This window comes from Crotalus tigris, unplaced genomic scaffold (genome assembly GCF_016545835.1).
Source record: "Crotalus tigris isolate CLP2741 ecotype Arizona unplaced genomic scaffold, ASM1654583v1 scf7180000024338.4412243, whole genome shotgun sequence".
In the NCBI taxonomy this organism is placed as follows: domain Eukaryota; kingdom Metazoa; phylum Chordata; class Lepidosauria; order Squamata; family Viperidae; genus Crotalus; species Crotalus tigris.
The window spans coordinates 3,106,486-3,127,421 of NW_024100508.1; the positions used below are offsets into that span (position 1 = coordinate 3,106,486).

General features: G+C 40.6%; 1 protein-coding gene across 9 annotated transcripts in view; it reads right to left on the reverse strand.

Moving 5' to 3' along the window:
• LOC120300114 (snake venom serine protease 2-like) overlaps window positions 1-20,936 on the reverse strand; it is a 326,022-nt gene that overhangs the window by 2,207 nt on the left and 302,879 nt on the right. For 2 of the 9 annotated variants that reach the window (XM_039325696.1, XM_039325693.1), the window contains exons 1-5: window positions 8,209-8,237; window positions 7,721-7,802; window positions 6,413-6,475; window positions 3,244-3,394; window positions 1,722-1,981 (exon numbers count right to left, since the gene is read on the reverse strand). In XM_039325696.1, the coding sequence (XP_039181630.1) occupies window positions 1,722-1,981; window positions 3,244-3,394; window positions 6,413-6,475; window positions 7,721-7,802; window positions 8,209-8,223 (571 nt within the window). In that variant the 5' untranslated portion in view covers window positions 8,224-8,237. Of the gene's footprint in view, window positions 1-1,721; window positions 1,982-3,243; window positions 3,395-6,412; window positions 6,476-7,720; window positions 8,093-8,208; window positions 8,250-20,936 lie in introns of those variants that run through there. The other 7 variants (XM_039325694.1, XM_039325695.1, XM_039325698.1 and 4 more) reach the window with 7 other exon arrangements.

Below are 20,936 nucleotides of genomic sequence, written 5' to 3' on the forward strand. Positions count from 1 at the left end.
ATACTGAAACTTCCATATCTCAAGATGAAGCAGACCCATACGTTTGAATTGTATACAAGAACAAAAAGCGAGGAATCTTGTCCAAAATATCCCTTGGGGAGGACAGATGAGATGGAAATAAGTGTAAAGGAACAAAGGAAAAATGTCATCTGAATCAGACAAAGTTGAGCCTGAGAATATGGAATAAACCCCAATCCCAGCTAATCAATAAATCAAGAACTTTTCAGGATAAAAAGGGGTCCTAAAGCTCACCCACTTCTTGAGTTATCTTTGGATCCACAACTTAGGAGTTTCTGTCCCTCTAGCTGATGCCTCTGCAACCATCCACAGAGATTTTATATCCATCGAAGGATAGACCATGTTTTTGAGTTCATATTCGCTATTTTGAGAGCAAGTGGTAAATATATTCTGAAAACATCCTCCGTGGGAGACTTCTCCATTTCAAAAATGGCCATGACAATTCACAAAACACCCCATTATTAAAGGTAATGAAGCCTGGCAAGACTGCCATGCTAATGGGACTTTTGTGATTCCCAACAGCACTACTATAAAAAAAAAACCTGACCCTAAAAGATTTTTTGTAGCTATACAGCATGCCAATTCCTTACTTATTTCTTTTATTCCAAGGACGTTGTGGGCATGGAACTGATGAAGAAATGGAATCTTAGGGCAGGGCTTTTCAACCTTTTCATCCATTGTACCACTTTTAGGATATGGCAATACCCAAGTACCACCAGTTGCCTAGCACTGTGTCAAAAACGTGATGACCAAAAAAAAAAAAAAAAAAACGGAAAAAAGTGGTAAAGTACAGGTAGTCATCGACTTACAACAGTTCACTTAGTGACTGTTTGAAGTTACAATGGCACTGAAAAAAGTGCCCCTGGAAGCCACGGCTGAGGAAGACACCTGTCTGCATGCCTGGTGGTGCCCATCCTCTCTGTTTATACTCTCAGACCCAATGGTTTTCATTGTTTTGAGCATTTCAGTTGAGGATTGGCAGTGGGGGTGGGATGGGTGGGTAATTGGTTTTTATTCCCCCCATCTGCTGGGTGGTTGTAACAGATTTTGGTCACTCCCATTGACCCTGGGACACTGACCGTCATAAATATGAATCAGTTGCCAAGCATCTGAATGTAAATCACAACATTTGAGCTGATCGGCACTTCTTCTGGGCTCAGCAGAAGCACCAAGATCACCGCTGATCTCCAGCTGGAGCCTGGCACTGATCCTGGAACTTCTGCTGAGCCCTGACAGCCCTGAAGAAGCACTGATCCTGGTGCTTCCGCTGAGCCCTGACAGCCCTGCATTTCCAGCCATCTCTCATTCAGGCTTGTGAGGTGCTGCCACCGGTTCAGCTGATTCCCTTCCCCCACTACCAATTTTCTAGGATGGTCGCGTACCACCTGCCAGGTGCCAATGTACCACCGGTGGTACCCGTATCACTGGTTGAAAAGCCTTGTCTTAGGGCAGTGTTTCCCAAACTTGACAATTTTAAGGCATGTGGACTTCAACTCCCAGAATTCCACAGCTAGCATTGCTGGCTGTGGAATTCTGGGAGTTGAAGTCCACATGCCTTAAAATTGTCAAGTTTGGGAAACACTGTCTTAGGGAATTCCATTGTCCATCTACATTCCAATATTCACGGGTCACATAGTGGGACCCTAGACCTAGTTGATGTTACATCAAAAGTTGGGTCTGAGAGTATAGACAGAGATCCCTACCTTTAGTAGATGAGATTGTGCCCCATCCCATAATACGGCAAAGTGAGCCCACACTGGGAGGGCTGGAAGGCAAGCTGAGAGGCGCAATGTGTGCACTGTTGCTAACAGGATTGTTCAGCCTGATCAACATGATGTCCTTCTCCCATTCGTTATTGGTTTTGCTACCGAGACAAAAGAACTTCTCCTTTGGGTCTCTTGTCTGCTCATCCTCATTTCGTACCTTTTTGCTATGCACACCAAGCTGTATCTGGAAATTTTTACTACAAGAAAAACAAAAAGAAGTTAGCAACAACAACTTAAAGTAAACTCTATATTACTATGGATGTTCCTTGACCTCATTTTGGCCCTCAAGCAGGATCATTAGCACCAAACAAGAAAGGGCCATAACTTACCTTCTCCAACTATGTTTGGGAAGAAAACCTGCCAGAAACCTGCTTTATGACTGCTTTATTTTATTGTTTTATCATTGTTTTAACTTTGTACGCCGCCCTGAGTCCTTTGGGATTGGGCGGCATATAAACACTGAAAATAAAATAAAATAAATAGTTACAGTCAATGTCCTAGAGATCTGGGTTCACTCAAGAAATTTATTCAAGGTGATTGAATAAGCTATTTCTATTGTTTACACAAAATCCTGAAGTGTGAATTCACCTGTGTGCTGTTTAGCACTCAGAAACCTCAGCATATAGTATGAATCCATCTCTTTCTTGACTTGTATGTCTATTGTGTGAATGTTGCATTTATAAATTGTAGATGACTGTGTTAAAGATAGAACCCATGTGCTCACAGTACTAATGTTATGACTTTGTATTGCACTCATCCTCTCTCAACCCAGCCTATCTCAAAGGATGGTGGGATAGATAAATACGAAAACAAAATCTGGATGGTTCCCACTCTGCTCTTGTTTAGAAGAGGTATTAAGGTGTAGTGCCTCACCCAGGCCTTTGATAAGGGAGAAAGAAGCCTCTCACTTCATCATCTTTTTATGTTTTATGTTTTACTGATTTTTTTTTAAATTTATTTTCTTATGGCAAACCTTCAGAGTCAGGCAGCATATGGTTAATATTTTCTGGTTAGTTGTGCAGTCAGTCAGATATTTAGACTGGATTTGGCATTTTTATCCACCTATCAAGTCCTTCCCAAGGACCTGGGTTAGGTAAATTTTGTGGTTCCATGGTATTAAAGGGATTGTCACAGGATGTTCCAAGTAAGGCTGCCTTTTGCAATTGACTGTGGTGATTTTGTCAAAGCTGATGGTATTCAGGTAATGTTCCAGATTTTGTTATTCTTGTTATTATTATATCCCAGAAAAAAGGAAAGATGAATATTATGGTGAAGCAGATGGAAATTCAACCATAAATATAAACAGCATTGGCCAAGATTTGATTGTGAGGAGCAATAGCAGTAACACTCATTCAAAATGCACAGAGAAGTCATTAAAAACTAGCAGAAACATTATAAAAAAATCTAGATATCTAAACATGATCTCCCTCAACCCTTCCACATTCTGTAATGTCCTCACATGTCGCAGTGTGCAGCAGTGAGCACCCATTCCTGGTTGATCAAAGTCCCAGCGCAGAGAAAACCGCTAGAGTTAAATAAGACAACAAGGGAACGATGTTCATTTATGTTACATGGACGACCTCCAACGACCAGTTCAGAAGACTTTTGTGCTGCAAAGAAACGAAAAAAGTACAGTGTTTGGCTGCGGAGTAGAACAGAATCACTTTTATTGGCAGTGTTTCTATCAGTACACTAATTTTGATGGGTAACAGATGACTGTGGGACACACAGCATCAAACCAGTTGAATAAAATGAATTATTTGCAAATCATATATATGCCTACGTCCATGTAGATAAACTACCTCTGAATCTTAAGTGATTAATATGTTTTTGTGTATGTATACAAATACACTTTTGAGAAAGGGCATCAGAATTTCATTTTTAATGTGTGCCTGTGTGTTCACAGAAAAGTGACAATAAAGGTTATCTTATCAGTTTGAGATCTTCTTGTTTAAAATAACAACATAGGAAAATTTAATTCCCATTCCTTCAAATATGGTTTATGAAAGCAAAAATTCATTAAATATTACACAGCTAACTCATCATGCTCTGAAATAAGATGACCAGGGTATGACCACTTAACACTTTAGTGAAGAAAGCTTTGCTTTGTTAGTGGTGATAGGACTTGGGTGTAGAAAGATTTCCCAAACAGGAGTGTTAATTATTCAATAGGGAAGTGAAACAGACACTTTTATCATCCCCTGAATTCTCACTCCAGGATGCTAGTTATTTAAAGCACAATATCAATGATTGTACTTTCAACCAATTAAACCAGCGTTTCTCAACCTTGGCAACTTGAAGATGTATGGATTTCAGTTCCCACAAGTTCCGGGTCAGCATGGCGAATTCAGGGAATTGAACTCCACACATCTTCAAGCTGCAAGACAAAGGCCATAATCCGAAAGCTTGTACAGCTGTTTAGTACTTTCCACTCAGCCCCCCTGCACAATGAGGATCTAGTTATTAATACAGGTAGTTCTTGGCTTACAACAATTCATTTAGTGACCATTCAAATTTACAATGGCCCTGAGGAAAGTTGCTGAGCAGTGGAGAATTGAAGCAAAATATGCCACAGCTTCTCATAAGACCAGATGCCTTAGATCTCAGCCATCAAAATGGCTGATGCTATTCAGTTTTTCACATGACCATTGCAGCATTCCCACGGTGACATGAAAAAAGTTCAGATGCTTAGCATGTGACTCATATTTATGACAGTTGCAGTGTCCCTGGGTTGTGTGATCACTTCTGACAAGCAAAGTCAATGAAGAAGCCAGATTAATTTAACAACAGTGTACTAACTTAACAATAGTAGTGATTGACTTAGCCACTGTAGTAAGAAAGGTCGTAAAATGGGACAAAACTCACTAAACAGATTTTTCACTTAAGCAACAAAAAATTTGAGACTTCTAGTCTCTTGAAGGATGTAGCCAGAAAGATCAAAGACCTCTAGAAGCACATTTCAAAACAAAACAAATACTTTCCAAGAAGAAATTTATGCAATGCTACAACAGATACAAATCACAATAACTCTAAACCATGAGGAGATTAAACACAACTTTGGCAACATAAATAAATACACTTCTAACTTAAACTTACAATCAAAACACATTCAAATAATGATGGTAAAGAATGAACAAACAAATCAGATAACAGTATGTGAATTAGAAAAAAAATGACTGAATTTGCAAAGTCACAAATGAAGGGAATTATAACTTAATACAAATAAGGAAAAAACACACAATATGGAAATACGGAATAAATAAATATGGAAAAGATACCTTATGCATTAGAACATTAGAATGTCAAAATAAACCTGAGAAGAAAGAAGACTTAACAAAATGGACACTGTTTGGGAGACAGAAAGCATACATCTTGCGTATTATGTATCCTCTATGCCTAACAGCAACTACAAAAATACAAGAACTATTTGACAAGTCGAAAATATTAGTCTGGAAAACAATTTGGCAAAGGAAGAAGATTAGAGATGGGCTCAAGAGATTTGACTTGCCCTACGAGATGGAATATTATACAAGCAAACACTTGTTTAAATATAGCTAAATAAATAAATAACTTAGGCTGTAAAGGTGCTTTAGAATAAGTGGGATAAGAGATATAGGTAATATAGTATTTTTTGATAAGATACAATATATAAAAATATTGGGATGAAAAAAGTGAAAGAAAGGTTTGAACTTTAAAGACAAATTAAGTTTGAAAAGATTTTGGATTAAGGAATGATTGAAATACTGAGGGAAATTAGGCTTAATAAGAACTTTGAAAAAAGGATATATAGTGATTCAATCAATTTTTATAAATAGAAGTGAAATATAAATTGATTAGAAAAGATATAGGTAGATGTTATGATAGATAAGTAGTATAGTATTTCTATAATATATGTAATATGAAAATACTGGGATGATATATTTAAGTGGAAAATTTGGATATTTAGATGTTAATTATTGAGAATATTATGACTGATAAGAATTGTTTGAATATTATGGAGAAATTGAGCTTAAACAAGATTTATGAAAATAAGATATATGGTGAATCAGTAAGATGATTGTTATGAAAATAACAGAAGCTGATAAGAAAAGATATTGCTATATATGGACACTATTATTGTTGGTATAAATATAGAAGACTGCTCAGTAACTTAATGCTTAATCTGCCAGTCAGATTACACTAATCAGTTGAAGTAAGAAGAATAATTCAGATGAGCTTCTAAAAAGGATGGACATTTGCAAATCATTTATATAGGGCTATGCCCATGTAGGTAAACTACTTGTGAATCTTAAGTGATTAATGTGTGTGTGTGTGTGTGTATATACACACACACATACACTTGAGAAAGGGCATCAGAATTTCATTTTCAACATGTGCCAGTGTGTTCACATGAGCTTCTAAAAAGGATGGACATTTAGAAGCATTTGGTCCAGAGTCTGATCTTGCTGTACTGTATTGCTAAGCAAAATATATGGCATCGTGATGGGGAGAATAGGGGGCAGAAGGAGTGAAAGTGGGGAAGAGATTGATGAAAATGGAATTTACTCTATGGGAAGTTGATAACATTAGTATTTAGTTCACTAAAAACAGTTTGAGCCAACACTGATGGCAGTAAAATCCCTACATACCGGTTTTGATATTTGTTTCAGAAGCAATGACCCAGATATTGCATGCTGTATAATGCAGCAAATCTAAATGAATGGGAGCTAGGTTAAATCCAACAGATTTATTGTATCAGTTTGGACAAAAATCAATGGCCATCTCATACACCATTTTTTAAAGACCACCTTAACACTGAAAACCCCTCCCAATTATTTTCTCAATGCATCTTATATTAATTAATAAGTTATAATAATAATAATAGTAGTAAAGTTGGAAGGGACCTTGGAGGTCATCTAGTCCAACCCCCTGCTCGGGCAGAAAACCCTACACCATTTCGGACAAATGGCTGTCCAGTCTCTTCTTAAAAACTTCCAGTGTTGGAGCATTTACTGCTTCTGGAGGCAAGCTGTTCCACTGATTAATTGTTCTCACTGTCAGGAAGTTTCTCCTTAGTTCTAGGATGCTTCTCTCCTTGATTAGTTTCCACCCCTTGCTTCTTGTCCTGCCTTCAGGTGCTTTGGAAAATAGCTTAATTCCCTCTTCTTTATGGCAGCCCCTGAGATATTGGAATACTGCTATCATGTCCCCCCTTGTCCTTCTCTTCGTTAAACTAGACATACCCAATTCTAGCAACCGTTCCTTATATGTTTTAGCCTCCAGTCCCCTAATCATCTTTGTTGCTCTTCTCTGTACTCTTTCTAGAGTCTCAACATCTTTTTTACATCGTGGTGACCAAAACTGGATGCAGTATTCCAAGTGTGGCCTTACCAAGGCATTGAAGAGTGGTATTAATACTTCACGTGATCTTGATTCTATCCCTCTGTTAATGCAGCCTAGCACTGTGTTGGCCTTTTTGGCAGCTGCAGCACACTGCTGGCTCATATTTAAGTGATTGTCTACTAGGACTCCGAGGTCCCTCTCACAGTTACTACTATTGAGCATGGTGCCACCTATGCTGTACTTGTGCATTTGGTTTTTCTTGCCCAAATGTAGAACCTTGCTTTTTTCACCATTCCTCTATCTTCCTCTATTGAAGTCAGTTGCAAATAAATAGAAACATAAAAGGAAGCTGACTAAATTTGGGATTATATATTTTTAACTGGCTAGTTTTGCTGATATAAATAAATGTATCAATTCATACTATCATTACAAATACAGCAATGGTCTTGCCCGTTTGCACCAACCGAGCCTTCTTCGCCCATTCTCTACTTGTGACCTGCTTGTACATCTACAGTTAATAATTACATGCAAGTTTATTCATGTAACTGGAGATTTCAACCAAAAAAGACACTTAAAGCTCTGTTCACCCCTTGCTCCATTGTCCAGGTTCTTACCGTAAGAAAGCTGTAGTATCAGAAGGGTTGCTAGCACTCTGATCAGCACCATAGCTTCAACTCTGCACGGCAAGCTATTTGCCTGGAATTTAGAAATGGGGAACAATTTAGGCAAGAATGCACAGTTCAAAATATTTGATTAATTACTTTCTTCTCTTCCACTCTGAGGCAGAAGGACAGATGGGGAAAAAACACCAGTTTCTCTGCTGTAAGATCCCAGTCCCAAACTTAAACTGGAGATACCATATCAACCTAATCAGATAACCCAAGCAGAGACTTCTTGATCAAGCAGCACTTTATTTGATCAAATTAAGCAGCTGGGTGGCCAACAATCTGGAACGCTGGCAGAGTTACGTCCAGAAGTGTAACGTCTTAGAAGGTTGGTAGCATTGCTTTATACATTTTGTTAGCCAATGAAAATCAGACAACAGAGCCACTGCATCATAAGAAAGACATCAATCATTCCTGTATACTTCCTTATTTCCTACTTCAGTATATCCCATCCATGTACACGTTTCCCAAGCTTGCATGAAATTTCTCTGGTGCTAAAGCTGATTACAACAAGCAAGAAAGCAACAAATAGACTAAGCAATTTCCCTTTGTTCACATCCTTATATAACTTGGCTCTATATCATGCAGCCTGAACAGTGGTGGGATTCAAATATGTGAACAACCGGTTCTCTCTGTGGATGCCAGTTCTGGAAGTCCATTTCTGGACCTGGGAAACAAAAAATTAGCTACCGGTTCTGCCAAAGTGGTAGAAACCAGCTGAATCCCAACATGAGCCTGAAGCATGAAAGAACACAGATAACAAGACTGGATATGTACCTCAATAAAAACAGACTCTTCCGGAAAGTAAAAAAACCTAATAGGGGAGGCGCGCCTGTTTTCAGTTTGTTTGCAATTGATGGTGACAATTAACAAGCTCTTTATTTTCTCTCTCCTACTACCAAGCAAACAGCAAAAGGCACGTAGGCTTTTTATAGGGCCAGAGACCCAGACAGTGTGACCCAATAATAATTGAGCACTTTCGCACCTTGAGCAGGCGCACATGGCTGTTGCCACCCTGTCTGGTCCCGGGCAGCTTTTGGAATGCCCGGGACCATTTGCAACATTCTGAGCGTGCTATCAGCTCTTGCAGGCTCAGGACACAACACCCCTTCCCCCTAGATGGAACACACTTAGCTTACGCACAGGTGCATTGTGTAATGCAGGGAAAGTGGTATACAGATGCATTATTGAAATGCAAGGAGGGTGGAAATGCTTGGGTCTGCACGCAGGCAAATCTCTTTCAAAAAGTCATTAACTCAAATAAATATATCCAAAATCAAAATAGTATATGAAACTCTTCTTAAGTGTTAATTCCCTCATTCAGGGACCCCATAACAAGGTTCCTCATATGTTGACAGCAACCTCACATAATCTTGTAGATGTTTAGGTAGGCACTTGGCCTGCTGCGACCTCCTAAGGGCTGGTGAGGTTCCCTGGCCTACCTGCTCGCCTACCAGGCTAGGCAGGTCAATTCTTCGATGCCCTGAAAACCCAAGTGACCCTGGTGAGGGTGCCTGGCCTACCTGCTCGCCTACCAGACTAGGCAGGCCAGGACTTTGATGCCCCAAATACTGTACCTGGTTGACCCACCCAGCTGCTGATTGGCTGGACCCTCTGAGTCCTAGTCAGTATACCTTGGAGGGTTGGAAATCCCCGAGTCCACAATGGACTCCTCTTGGGAACACTGTCCCTCGAGCCCAAGGCCAGCAGTTGGAGAGGCCTGAGTAGCGGAAGTGCCCCAGTACTCCATAGCCCCCGAGCACGTGCCAGAGGTGCCAGAGGTGCCAGAGTCAGGAGCCACCTCCATGGCAACCCCCCTTGTTGGTGACTTCCTTTTTGGAGCCATTGCTGAATTATGCGAGTGCCCCTGTTGAAATTCCCTTTCTATGGCTGTGTGTGATTTATGTGGATACCCCCTGTCTTTCTCCCTGTCTGGAGCACTATCTGACATGTTTGAATAATGTGGATACCCCCGGTATAACTCCCTGTCTGGAGCAATGACGGATGTGCAGGATGACCCCCTATCCTGGGAATTCCTGCTTGAAGCACTTGCGGAATCTTGGGATGACCCCCAAACAGCCTCAGCATCTTGTGAGGCCCTGTTACCAGAATGTGACCCAGAATGCATATTATGGTCCTCCCCCCCAGAGCAGAGCCAGGAGCAGAAACATGGCTGTCCAATATCCAACGCAGTTGGTCTATGTATCTGCAAAGAACATGGCCATCATCCAAGGCAACTTTGTATGACAACAGCCCAGAGACCTTGCAGACCACAGCTGAGACCCAGAGATGTCCAGGCCCATAGTTCCTAGCCCAAACCGGATCACCCACCTGAAGTCTCCTAGATGCCCGTGGTTGTGACACCTGTGAAGCCACCCGGTCTGGGTTCAACCTGTCCAGTTTGGTGATGAGGCGGCGACCCCAGTGGAGTTCTGCAGGGCTCTTCCCTGTAGCTGTGCAAGGTGTGGTGTGGTGTGCAAGAAGGAAATCTGCTAACCTGTGATGCCAGTTACCGTAAGTCAGTTTCCTGAGGGCATTTTGGGTAGTACGCACCATCCTCTCTGCCTGGCCGTTGGAAGATGGGTGGAATGGAGCAGAATGGAGCATAGTAGACCACATTGACCTGAAGAAAAGCCTGGAACTCAAAAGAGGTAAATTGGGGGCCATTATCAGAGACCGGGACATCTGGAAGCTCATGTGAGGCAAAAACTCCTCTCAGCACCTGGATGGTCCTGGCAGTAGTAGTGGAGGAAACAGGAACAACCTCTAGCCACTTAGAATGGCTGTCAACGATGAGAAGGAAGAATTGCCCCTGAAAGGGCCCAGCATGCTCTATATGCACCTGTGACCCTGGGGTTTGCGTTTCCTCCCACCTGTGTACTGGGCCCTGAGGCATTTCAGGCCGTGTTTGTTGGCACAGTTGGCACCCATGCACCTGAGCCTCGATGGCTTTATCGAGCCCAGGCTACCAAAGATGGCTGCGTGTAAGCGCTTTCAACCTTGACTATACCAGGATGTCCCTCATGCAGAGAGAGCAAGATTCTACACCTCAATGAGGCTGGGATTACTACCCTGCTACCCCATAACAGGCAACCTTTGAAAGTGGAAAAACTGATGCTTCTTGTGCCAGAAGCTTTGGAAGTCAGTATCTGGGCACTTGTCAGGCCATCCTGACAACACCCAAGTCAGCACGCATGTAAGCATGTGATTAGTGGCAGTTTCTGCAGCCACGTCCCTAGCATTGATGGGAGATTCAGGCAACTCTTGAATGGAAAGAATATTAATGGCAGGAGCAGGGTCTGCCTCTACCTGTTTCAGAGGTAATCTGCATAGGCCATCTCCATGACCCATCTCTTTTCCAGGTTTGTGAACTAGAGTGTAGTCATATGCTGACATGAAAATGGACCATCTCAGCATACAAGGAGAAATGATATGTGGTTTCTGTTTGTTGGTGGTAAACAAACCCAGCAGAGGCTTATGGTCTGTATAGACCGTGAAGTGGCGGCCATATAAGAAATCATGGAATTTCTTTATGCCAGCCACTATGGCCAAGGCTTCTCTGTCAATCTGAGCGTAATTCCACTCTGCAGATGACAGAGTCCTTGAGTAGTAGGCCACAGGGACTTGTGTCTCATCAGCCTTCAGGTGACTAAGTACTGCTCCCACCCCATAAGGAGATGCATCGCATGTGATGCAAACAGGCAGTTGCTCATTGAAATGTGCTAAAACAGCATTTGAAGTGAGCAAGGCCTTAACTTTAGTCCACTGCCATGGAGGCTGCTTATCTAAGAGCCTGTGTAATGGCTCTGCCACTGCAGCCTTATGTGGGAGAAATCCATGGTAAAAATTTAAGAGTCCCAAGAAGGCTTGAAGCTCACTTTTGGACTTGGGGCTTGGGGCCTGCTGAATAGCTTGCAGCTTTGATTCAGCAGGTTGAATGCCTTGGGCATCAATCCTGAACTCTAAGAAGTCAGTAGAAGTGACTCCTATCTTGCATTTATTCTGCTTTAATTTAAGGCCTGCTTTTTGAAAACGAAGCAAGACAGCCCTTAACCTTTCTGCTAAATTTTGAGATGACTCCCCAGCAATGAGGACATCATTAAAGTAGGGACAGACTCCAGGAATACCTCGAAGTGTGCTCTCCATAACACTTTGGAATATGCCAGGGGCTACATTTACCCCAAATTGCAGTCTTTTGACCTTGAAGGCCCCCCTGTGAGTTACAATAGTCTGGGCCTCAGCAGATACCTCATCAACAGGTAGGCATTTTTATCCACCTATCAAGTCCTTCTCAAGGACCTGGGTTAGATAAATTTTGTGGTTCCATGGTATTAAAGGGGGTGTCACAGGATGTTCCAGGTAAGGCTGCCTTTTGCAATTGACTGTGGTGATTTTGTCAGTGCTGATGGTATTCAGGTAATGTTCCAGATTTTGTTATTCTTGTTATTATTATATCCCAGAAAAAAGGAAAGATGAATATTATGGTGAAGAAGATGGAAATTCAACCATAAATATAAACAGCATTGGCCAAGATTTGATTGTGAGGAGCAATAGCAGTAACAGCAGAACACTCATTCAAAATGCACAGAGAAGTCTCTAAAAACTAGCAGAAACATTATAAAAAAAATCTGGATATCTAAACATGATCTCCCTCAACCCTTCCACATTCTGTAATGTCCTCACATGTTGCAGTGTGCAGCAGTGAGCACTCATGTAAAGTTTACGACCTTCACCAATCACCTCCTCTGCAAGCTGATGTTTGGGAAAAGGTCCTTTTGCCGAGCTCACCCTCCAGTGACACTGTACTGGCAGGCTGAGTCGCGATTGCAGACGCCGTCTTCCCCCTCGTCAGGACTTCCTGGGTGAGTCCTTAATTCTTCTTTTTATTGCTTGCAGGGACCCCACCTTCATCGCCAGTGTTGAGTTTTCAGTTTGTTTGCAATTGATGAAGACACATGGTGACAATTAACAAGCTTTTTATTTTCTCTCTCCTACTACCAAGCAAACAGCAAAAGGCACGTAGGCCTTTTATAGGGCTAGAGACCCAGACAGTGTGAACCAATAATAATTGAGCACTTTCGTGCCTTGTGCATGCGCACAAGGATGGCACAACCCTGTCTGGTCCCGGGCAGCTTTTGGAATGCCCGGGACCATTTGCAACATTCTGAGCCTGCTTTCAGCTCTTGCAGGCTCAGGACACAACAACGCCCATCCGGGTCTTTGGGTCACAGGCTACATCCTCCTGGCCATTGGCATATCAGTTTCGGAGATGGGTAGAGATGGGAAAACCTGGGGAAAAAAACCCTGGAAAAATGAGGAAAAAACAATTCTCCTCCCCCCCTTTTTTTTCAAAACCATTTTGAAAAATATGGGGGGCAAAACCCTCTCCCCCCCAATTTTTCCCATTTTTTTTCCAGGCTTTCCCATCTTCAGGGGTGAGGAAGATTGGAGTCCCGTGGATGCGGTGGCAGCAAGAGGATGAGGCCAGGGTCCTTCAGGAGGTTTAGACCCCAAACAGCCACAGTTCTGGTTCTGTTGATGGGGAACCTGCTTTGCCTTCCTTGGGCATCCGTCGAGGAAGGGGCTCATGCAGACAGTCCTCCTTTCCTTGGTCACCTCCCCCTTTTATTCTTGGCATCCCCAGCCCTCAACTACTACAAAAAGGGGGCTCAGGAAGGGAGGGGGTGGAGGAGGTCGGTTTGGGTGAAATCTGCCCTCTCAATTTGTCCTGGGCAGAAGAAGTTCTCTCAATTCAGACCAAGCCCTTTGTGGCCTCACCCAAAAACAGTCTTCTCTGTAATACAGGTAGTCCTTGACTTAATGACCACAGCTGAGCCCAAAATTTGTGTTGCACAAGTGAGAAATTTGTTAAGTGAATTTTGCCCCATTATGACTTTTCTTCTCACATTTGTTAGTGAATCACTGCAGTTGTGAAATTAGTAAAATTAGTTAAGTTGGTAACACCTTTGTTAAGCGAATCTGGCTTCCCCCATTGACTTGGCTTAGCAGAAGGTCATGAAAGATGATCATGTGACCCTGGGACATTATAGCCAGCATAAATAGGGACCAGTTGTCAAGCACTGGTATGTACATTGCATGACTGGAGAAGCTGCAACGGTCATAAGTATGAAAAATGCTGTTGTAACTTTGAACATTCACTAAATGAACTGTTGTAAGTCGAGGGCTTCCGGTAGCAAAAGAAAACTGTTTGGAAAGAATGTGCACTCAAGCAGATTTAATGCAAAAGGTAACCTTGCAGCCAAATGACACTATTGCACAAGTTTAATAAACCATCATCATCATTGGTTGGGTGACAGTATTGGCCCAGATAGCTTGTGTTGTCTTTTCATCATAGATTAGCACTTATATGAAGATTAGGAGCATTGGCAAGAAGGTTGGGGTACATCAGATTCGGGCATCAAGGTCCTTTCCCCCCCCCTGCTTTTGTCTTAATTTTGTTAAACCAGCTTGAATTTCTAATAGCAGAATTTACACAAAAGCTGGGGTTGCCTTGAAATGGAATGGGGCAATAACTATGGTTTGGTGAATGGTGGGTAGCCACTGTTTTATCATGTCAGTCACAAATGAAGCCCTCACACAATGTTATTCTTGCCTTGTAAAAAATGACCATATTTTTAGCCATGTTTTTATTTGCATAAACAAATGGGGGTATTTGGGGATGGGTGCAAGGAAGAAATTGACATTCTTACACATTGACTGAAAATGTCATCTATTCATATTCTTAAGAGTTTCTTTTCCATTTTTTTCATATCAGTCTTACTAAATTCAAAGAAACTGGGGGGGGGGGGGACTTCTTTCAAGGCTACTGTTGCTTGGCCTGTCCATGTTTGATTTCGTTAAGCCATTCCTAAAAATACAACCTATGCTTGTAGTCTTGGGCCATAAGCATTTTTTCTGGTTCAACAGATTTGCTTAGTTTTTGAATGGGCTACTGGGATGCAGCTATAATAATAATAAAGTTGAAAGGGATCTTGGAGGTCATCTAGTCCAACCCCCTGCTCAGGCAGGAAACCCTATACCAGTGGTAGTCAACCTGGTCCCTACCGCCCACTAGTGGGCGTTCCAGCTTTTTTGGTGGGCGGTAGGGGTTCAATCGAGCCGTTTAAATTTTCAGATCCATCGAGCCCTCCGATCGGCTCACAGAGCTTTCCAGCAGACGTGGGGTGTTAGCCTCAGCTGTGTGACCACCCACGGAGCTCTCGGAGACCAGAGAGCCTCACCGAAGCGTGCCATCATCGCGAGGCTCCCGTCGACTTTCTTGACAATCCGGATCGCAGCAGAGGCTGCGCAATGAGATAAAACTGCAAGTGCCTCATTTTCGGCTCTGGGGGGTGGAAATTAAAGGCACAACAAACAACAAGCTTCCCCTTAGGGCCCCTCAAGGCTGGGAAGGCCCAGCCCAAATACAAGCGGCCGCTAATTTTGGCGCGGCCGCCATTTTGAGAGCCGCACAGAGCCCTCAGTCATAGAGGTTTCATCTCTGGCAAGAACCAGGCTCTCTCTTCATCCTGCTGTGACAGGCACGGATCGGGGGCAAACCAGACTCCACTGGGCATTCCCTCAAGACCAAGGTAGAGGCCATGTCTCAAAAAAAGAAATACGCTCCTGGCTATTTGCCAGAGTATCTGAAGATGGGTTTCATAGAATCTGTTGTAAATAAACAACACCCAATGTGTCATAAAACATTATCCAATGAGGCAATGAAGCCAAGTCGATTGCGAGAACATCTTTCTACAAAGCATCCAAATGATAAGGACAAGCCCATTGAATATTTTCAGGAAATATATAAAAAATTTCAAAATCATTCAACAATCGTTGCATCATTTAAGAAACAACATGCAGCGAACGAAGATGGATTAATTTGCGCTTATCGCATTTCACAATTAATTGCAAAAAGTGGTAAAAGCTATAATATTGGAGAAACAGTAATAATACCCTCTATAAAAGAATTTATTTCAACAGTAATGCATCAGGATATACCTGAAAATTTAAAAACGTTGCCCCTAAGCGATAGCACAGTAAAGCGATGAATTGATGAAATGGCAGTTAATGTTGAAAAAAAAACTGATAAGTATTCTCCAAAACACTTCATTTTCTATGCAATTGGACGAGTCTACCACTGCAGATAATAATGCTTTATTGATGGCATATGTACGTTATTTTGATGAAAACAATACATTATAAGAAGAAATGCTATTCGCAATAAATCTCATTACAGATACAAGAGGATTATCTATATTTAATAGTGTGAAATCATACTTTACAAAAAATAATATTCCTTTGAATAATATTGTTGCATGTGCTACTGATGGAGCACCATCAATGGTAGGTTGCTATCGTGGATTTGTTGCTTATTTGAAGGAAGAAGTGCCAAATGTTTTATGTATTCATTGTGTGGTGCATAGACAACATCTTGTAGGAAAACATCTAAGTACAACTCTCCATTCATCATTAAATATAATAATTCAAGCCATAAACAAGATCAAATCCAAACCAAAAAATGATAGAATGTTTTGACAGCTTTGCCAGGACAATAATGAAGATTTTATTACGTTACTTTTGCACACAGAAGTTCGGTGGCTGTCAAAGGGTACATCTTTGGCTCGTTTTGTAGCATTATATGATAGTGTCATACAATTTTTTGAAAGTAATAATGAGACCAATCTGTGTCAACAGTTAAAAACAGTAAAGAATGATGCCTTTTATTTGGCAGATATTTTCAAGAGATTTCATGATGTCAATTTGCAGCTTCAGGGAGCTAATAAGATTCTTTTTTTTTTTTTTATTGAAAATTTTTACATTTTACAAAAACAAATCCCCTTCCCATACCCCCCCCTACCTCACCCCCCCCCTTCCCAACCTCCCAAACCCTCCCCTGGACTTCCCAGAGCTGAGTACAGGCTTAATTAAAAAAAAAACTTAAAACACTTTTAAAACCTAAACAAATTTAAATACAATCATCATTCTATATAAACTCCCTCCAAAAACACAAATTTAAACATTACTTTCTTTGAATATCTATATCTATAGTATAAAATCTAATTTCTCCCTCTTTCTTTATCCTAAAACGAAAAAATAAACATACAAATCTTTGTTATACCATTAAAGCTAAATACTCCTTTCCTAAACAAATCTAAACATTTAATTAAACAAATTATTTTCTCTTAAAAATATTAATAATATTTAAAAACCAAATTTAAGCATACTTAAAACTTGAACAAGTTATACTCCCTTCAAAACACAAATTTAAACATTACTTAAAATTTAAAACATTAGAATCCCCTCACTAAAATAAGCAAATTATAATCCCTTCAAAACACAAATTTAAACAATATTATCATTAAAGGTTCAAAACTTAAAACAACAAAATTAATAAACACATTAAACATTTCAATCTTCACCAATAACAAATTCCATCCATAAGAAACTGCATCCTTATCAGTCTCAATTATGTTAGTATTATTAATTATTCACATTCCAGTTTTTTCCATTCTCCATTCTTCCATTCTTCCATTTCCCTTCTCCATTCTTGTATCAAACTCGTAAGAAATGCTGCAAGTTCTGCCTTAGGAGACTGCTCCAAAATTCCTGAATCTCCCATCGACTCCGAAGCCAATAAGGGTTCCTTGAATTCCTCCTTGTATTGGTCTTTACAATTGTAAGTTGTACAAGTTATCCTCTGCCCGTTCCTCTCTTGTTGATGCCCCTCAAACTGAGATTTCCCAATTTCCATTTCAGGCAGCAATTCCACCCTTAAAGATTGCTCCAAAGACTTTGTAGGTCTAACATCTCCCAGAGATTCAGAAACCACTGAGTATGAAACTTCCTTAACCTTCTTCTGTTGCTGCTTTTCTTTGGAATTGTATACTGCACAAGTTGTCTTCTGCTCCTCAACCTGGACTTGTTGAGGCCTCTCACACAAAGATTCTCCAGTTTTCATAAATATAGGCTCTTCAAACTGTGATTCTACATTCTTTTCTTCCAAAGCTTTAAACTTAATAGATGGCGATGCACATACCCCCAGGACCGAAGTATAAAAGTCTTTTGCTTGAGAAACAGTATTAAGTCTATAACATGTCCCCAGGTAATTCACCACCATTCCAGTCGGAACATCCCATCTGAATAAAATTTTTCTCTTTTTAAGTTCATTTGCTAAAAAAGCAAACTCCTTTCTTCTTCTTAAAATTTTAGATGGGATCTCCTTAAAAATTATAACATCTTGTGAAGCAATTTGAAATCTCTTCTTATAATAGGCTTGCACAATTTCATTGCGTAAAGATCTTTTACCAAAGTAAATTACCACATCTCTTGGCAGATTCTTCTGTGCTGCCACCACAGAGTTAACCCTAAATAATTTTTCAATTTCACTAAGTATTCCCTCTTTTTCTTTATTCAAAATCAATGCAAAGTCCTTTGCAACCATCTCCTTCAGATCTCCTTGCAAAGACTCTCCCAGGCCTCTAATTCTTAAGGCATATTCCATTTGTCCATATTGAAGCATAAGAATCTCATTTTCCATTTCTTTTTCCATACTTTCAATTTTCCCCTCCATTATGTCCACTTTTTCAGCTACCTCTTCCACATGGGAGTTCACCTTTTCAAGAACAGAAGCAACACCTTCTAAAGCCAAAACAAAATCTTGTCTCAAGATCTTATTGTTTTCCTCTAAAATCTTTTTCATTTCTGCCCTAATTTGAATTATAACATCTCCCATCATGTCTTGCAAATCCTTCATAGTTATTAGCTGACCCCCAGAAGAGGGTGAAACTGTTGATTTAGAAGCTGTAGAAATCCCTGGATGCTTTGGAGCCATCTTAAAGAAAAACCTTTAGTCCTTCTTAAAAAATTATAAAAATTCCTTCAAAAATCATAACTCCCTCCAAAGAGTTATAATAAAAAGAAAAAAAGGGAAGAAAAAAAAAAGAGAAAAGGAATTAAAAAAAAGCTTTACTCCTTCTTAAAAATTACAAAAATTAAACAGAAAAAAGTCCTTCAAAAAAGGATCATTACAATAAAAAGAAGAGAGTTCAAAGAGAAAAAAAAAAAGGGAGAAGAGAAAAAAAAATAATTAAATAGAAAAAGTCCGTTCCAAGAAAAATACTTAGAGATACCAAAAACAACCATTCCAATCATAAGGAAATAAAAAGAGAAAGGGAAAGGAAAGAAAGAGAAACACCAAAAAGCCTGCCGGTCAGCATTCTAACTTCCAGAAAAAAAAACACCGAGGGATTTGCCGATCGCCATTTTACTTTCCCTTTCAACAAAGAAAGAAAAATAAAAAGAGAGAATAAAAATAGAAACAAGTCTTAAAACTTAAAATCCAAATAAGTCAAAGAAAGCAAAAACTAAATCCTCTACTCAGCTCTGTCCGTTTAAAAAAAAAAAAAAAAAAAAAACTCACCAGTTCTCTTTAAGCACGGAGGTGTTTGCAGCCGCTCGTTTTGTCCCTGAGGACAAAAACAGCTGGGAAGCGGAGACAAGTCTGAACTCCGTGGGAGCACTCCTTTCACCCCCCCAAAAAAAAAACTTGGGGGGTGCAAAAGAGGCTCTACCACTATTCAGACACTCTCTACCCCCCCCCTTTGCCCGGGAGGGGGATTTTGAACCGCTGAACAGCTGATGTCTGCTGTTCATAGCGGTTCTTACACTTACCCAGGAGGACGGCTACAAAGTAGCCGCCATCACGCGCGCAAAATCCACCGGAAGTCCGGAGCTAATAAGATTCTTATAGGTTGCCAAAGTATTGTGTCATTATTTATTGACAAACTTGAACTACTTCGTTATAATCTATTGAAGAGAGAATTTCATCAGTTTCCTGAATTATCATCTATAAAAGATGATGTAGCTCCAGAGGATATTGACAGATTTAGTAGCCACCTCAACAAACTTAAATTGGACATGGAAAAACGATCTGAAGATATTTTGAAATTGAAGGTGTATGACTGGATGAAAAATCCTTTTACCGCAAATATTGAAGAGGCTGATATAACTTGCCAAGAAGAACTGTTAGAAATTAGATATGATGAAGAAAGTAAACATAAATTTGATAGTGGTGGATATGAAAACCTATGGCAAAGTAAAAAAAATGCCTGCCTTATATCCAAATATGTGGAAAATGATATTCAGTTTATTGATACCTTTCCCTACCTCATATCTTGTGGAATCAGGCTTTAGTGCTGTTAATCATATTATGACCAAAGAAAGAAACCGCCTGAATATTTCCGAAAGAGGAGACCTTCGTTTGTTCCTTACAAAAATTGAGCCAGATATCCAGTATTTAGTTTCGCAGCATCAGCCTCAGGGATCTCATTAATAATTTAATTAATTAAATGTAATTTCATCAGACTTCCTGTTTCTACAGTGGGGCAAAAAAGTATTTAGTCAGCTACCAATTGTGCAAGTTCTCCCACTTAAAAAGATGAGAGAGGCCTGTAATTGTCATCATAGGTAGACCTCAACTATGAGAGACAAAACGAGAAAACAAATCCAGACAATCACATTGTCTGATTTGGAAAGAATTTATTTGCAAATTATGGTGGAAAATAAGTATTTGGTCACCTACAAACAAGCAAGATTTCTGGCTCTCACAGACCTGTAACTTCTTCTTTAAGAGGCTCCTCTGTCCTCCACTCATTACCTGTATTAATGGCACCTGTTTGAACTTGTTATCAGTATAAAAGACACCTGTCCACAACCTCAGTCACACTCCAAACTCCACTATGGTGAAGACCAAAGAGCTGTCAAAGGACACCAGAAACAAAATTGTAGACCTGCACCAGGCTGGGAAGACTGAATCTGCAATAGGCAAGCAGCTTGGTGTGAAGAAATCAACTGTGGGAGGAATAATTAGAAAATGGAAGACATACAAGACCACTGATAATCTCCCTCAATCTGGGGCTCCATGCAAGATCTCACCCCATGGGGTCAACATGATCACAAGAACGGTGAGCAAAAATCCCAGAACCACACAGGGGGACCTAGTGAATGACCTGCAGAGAGCTGGGACCAACGTAACAAAGGCAACCATCAGTAACACACTACACTGCCAGGGACTCAGATCCTGCAGTGCCAGAAGTGTCCCCCTGCTTAAGCCAGTACATGTCCGGGCCCGTCTGAAGTTTGCTAGAGAGCATTTGGATGATCC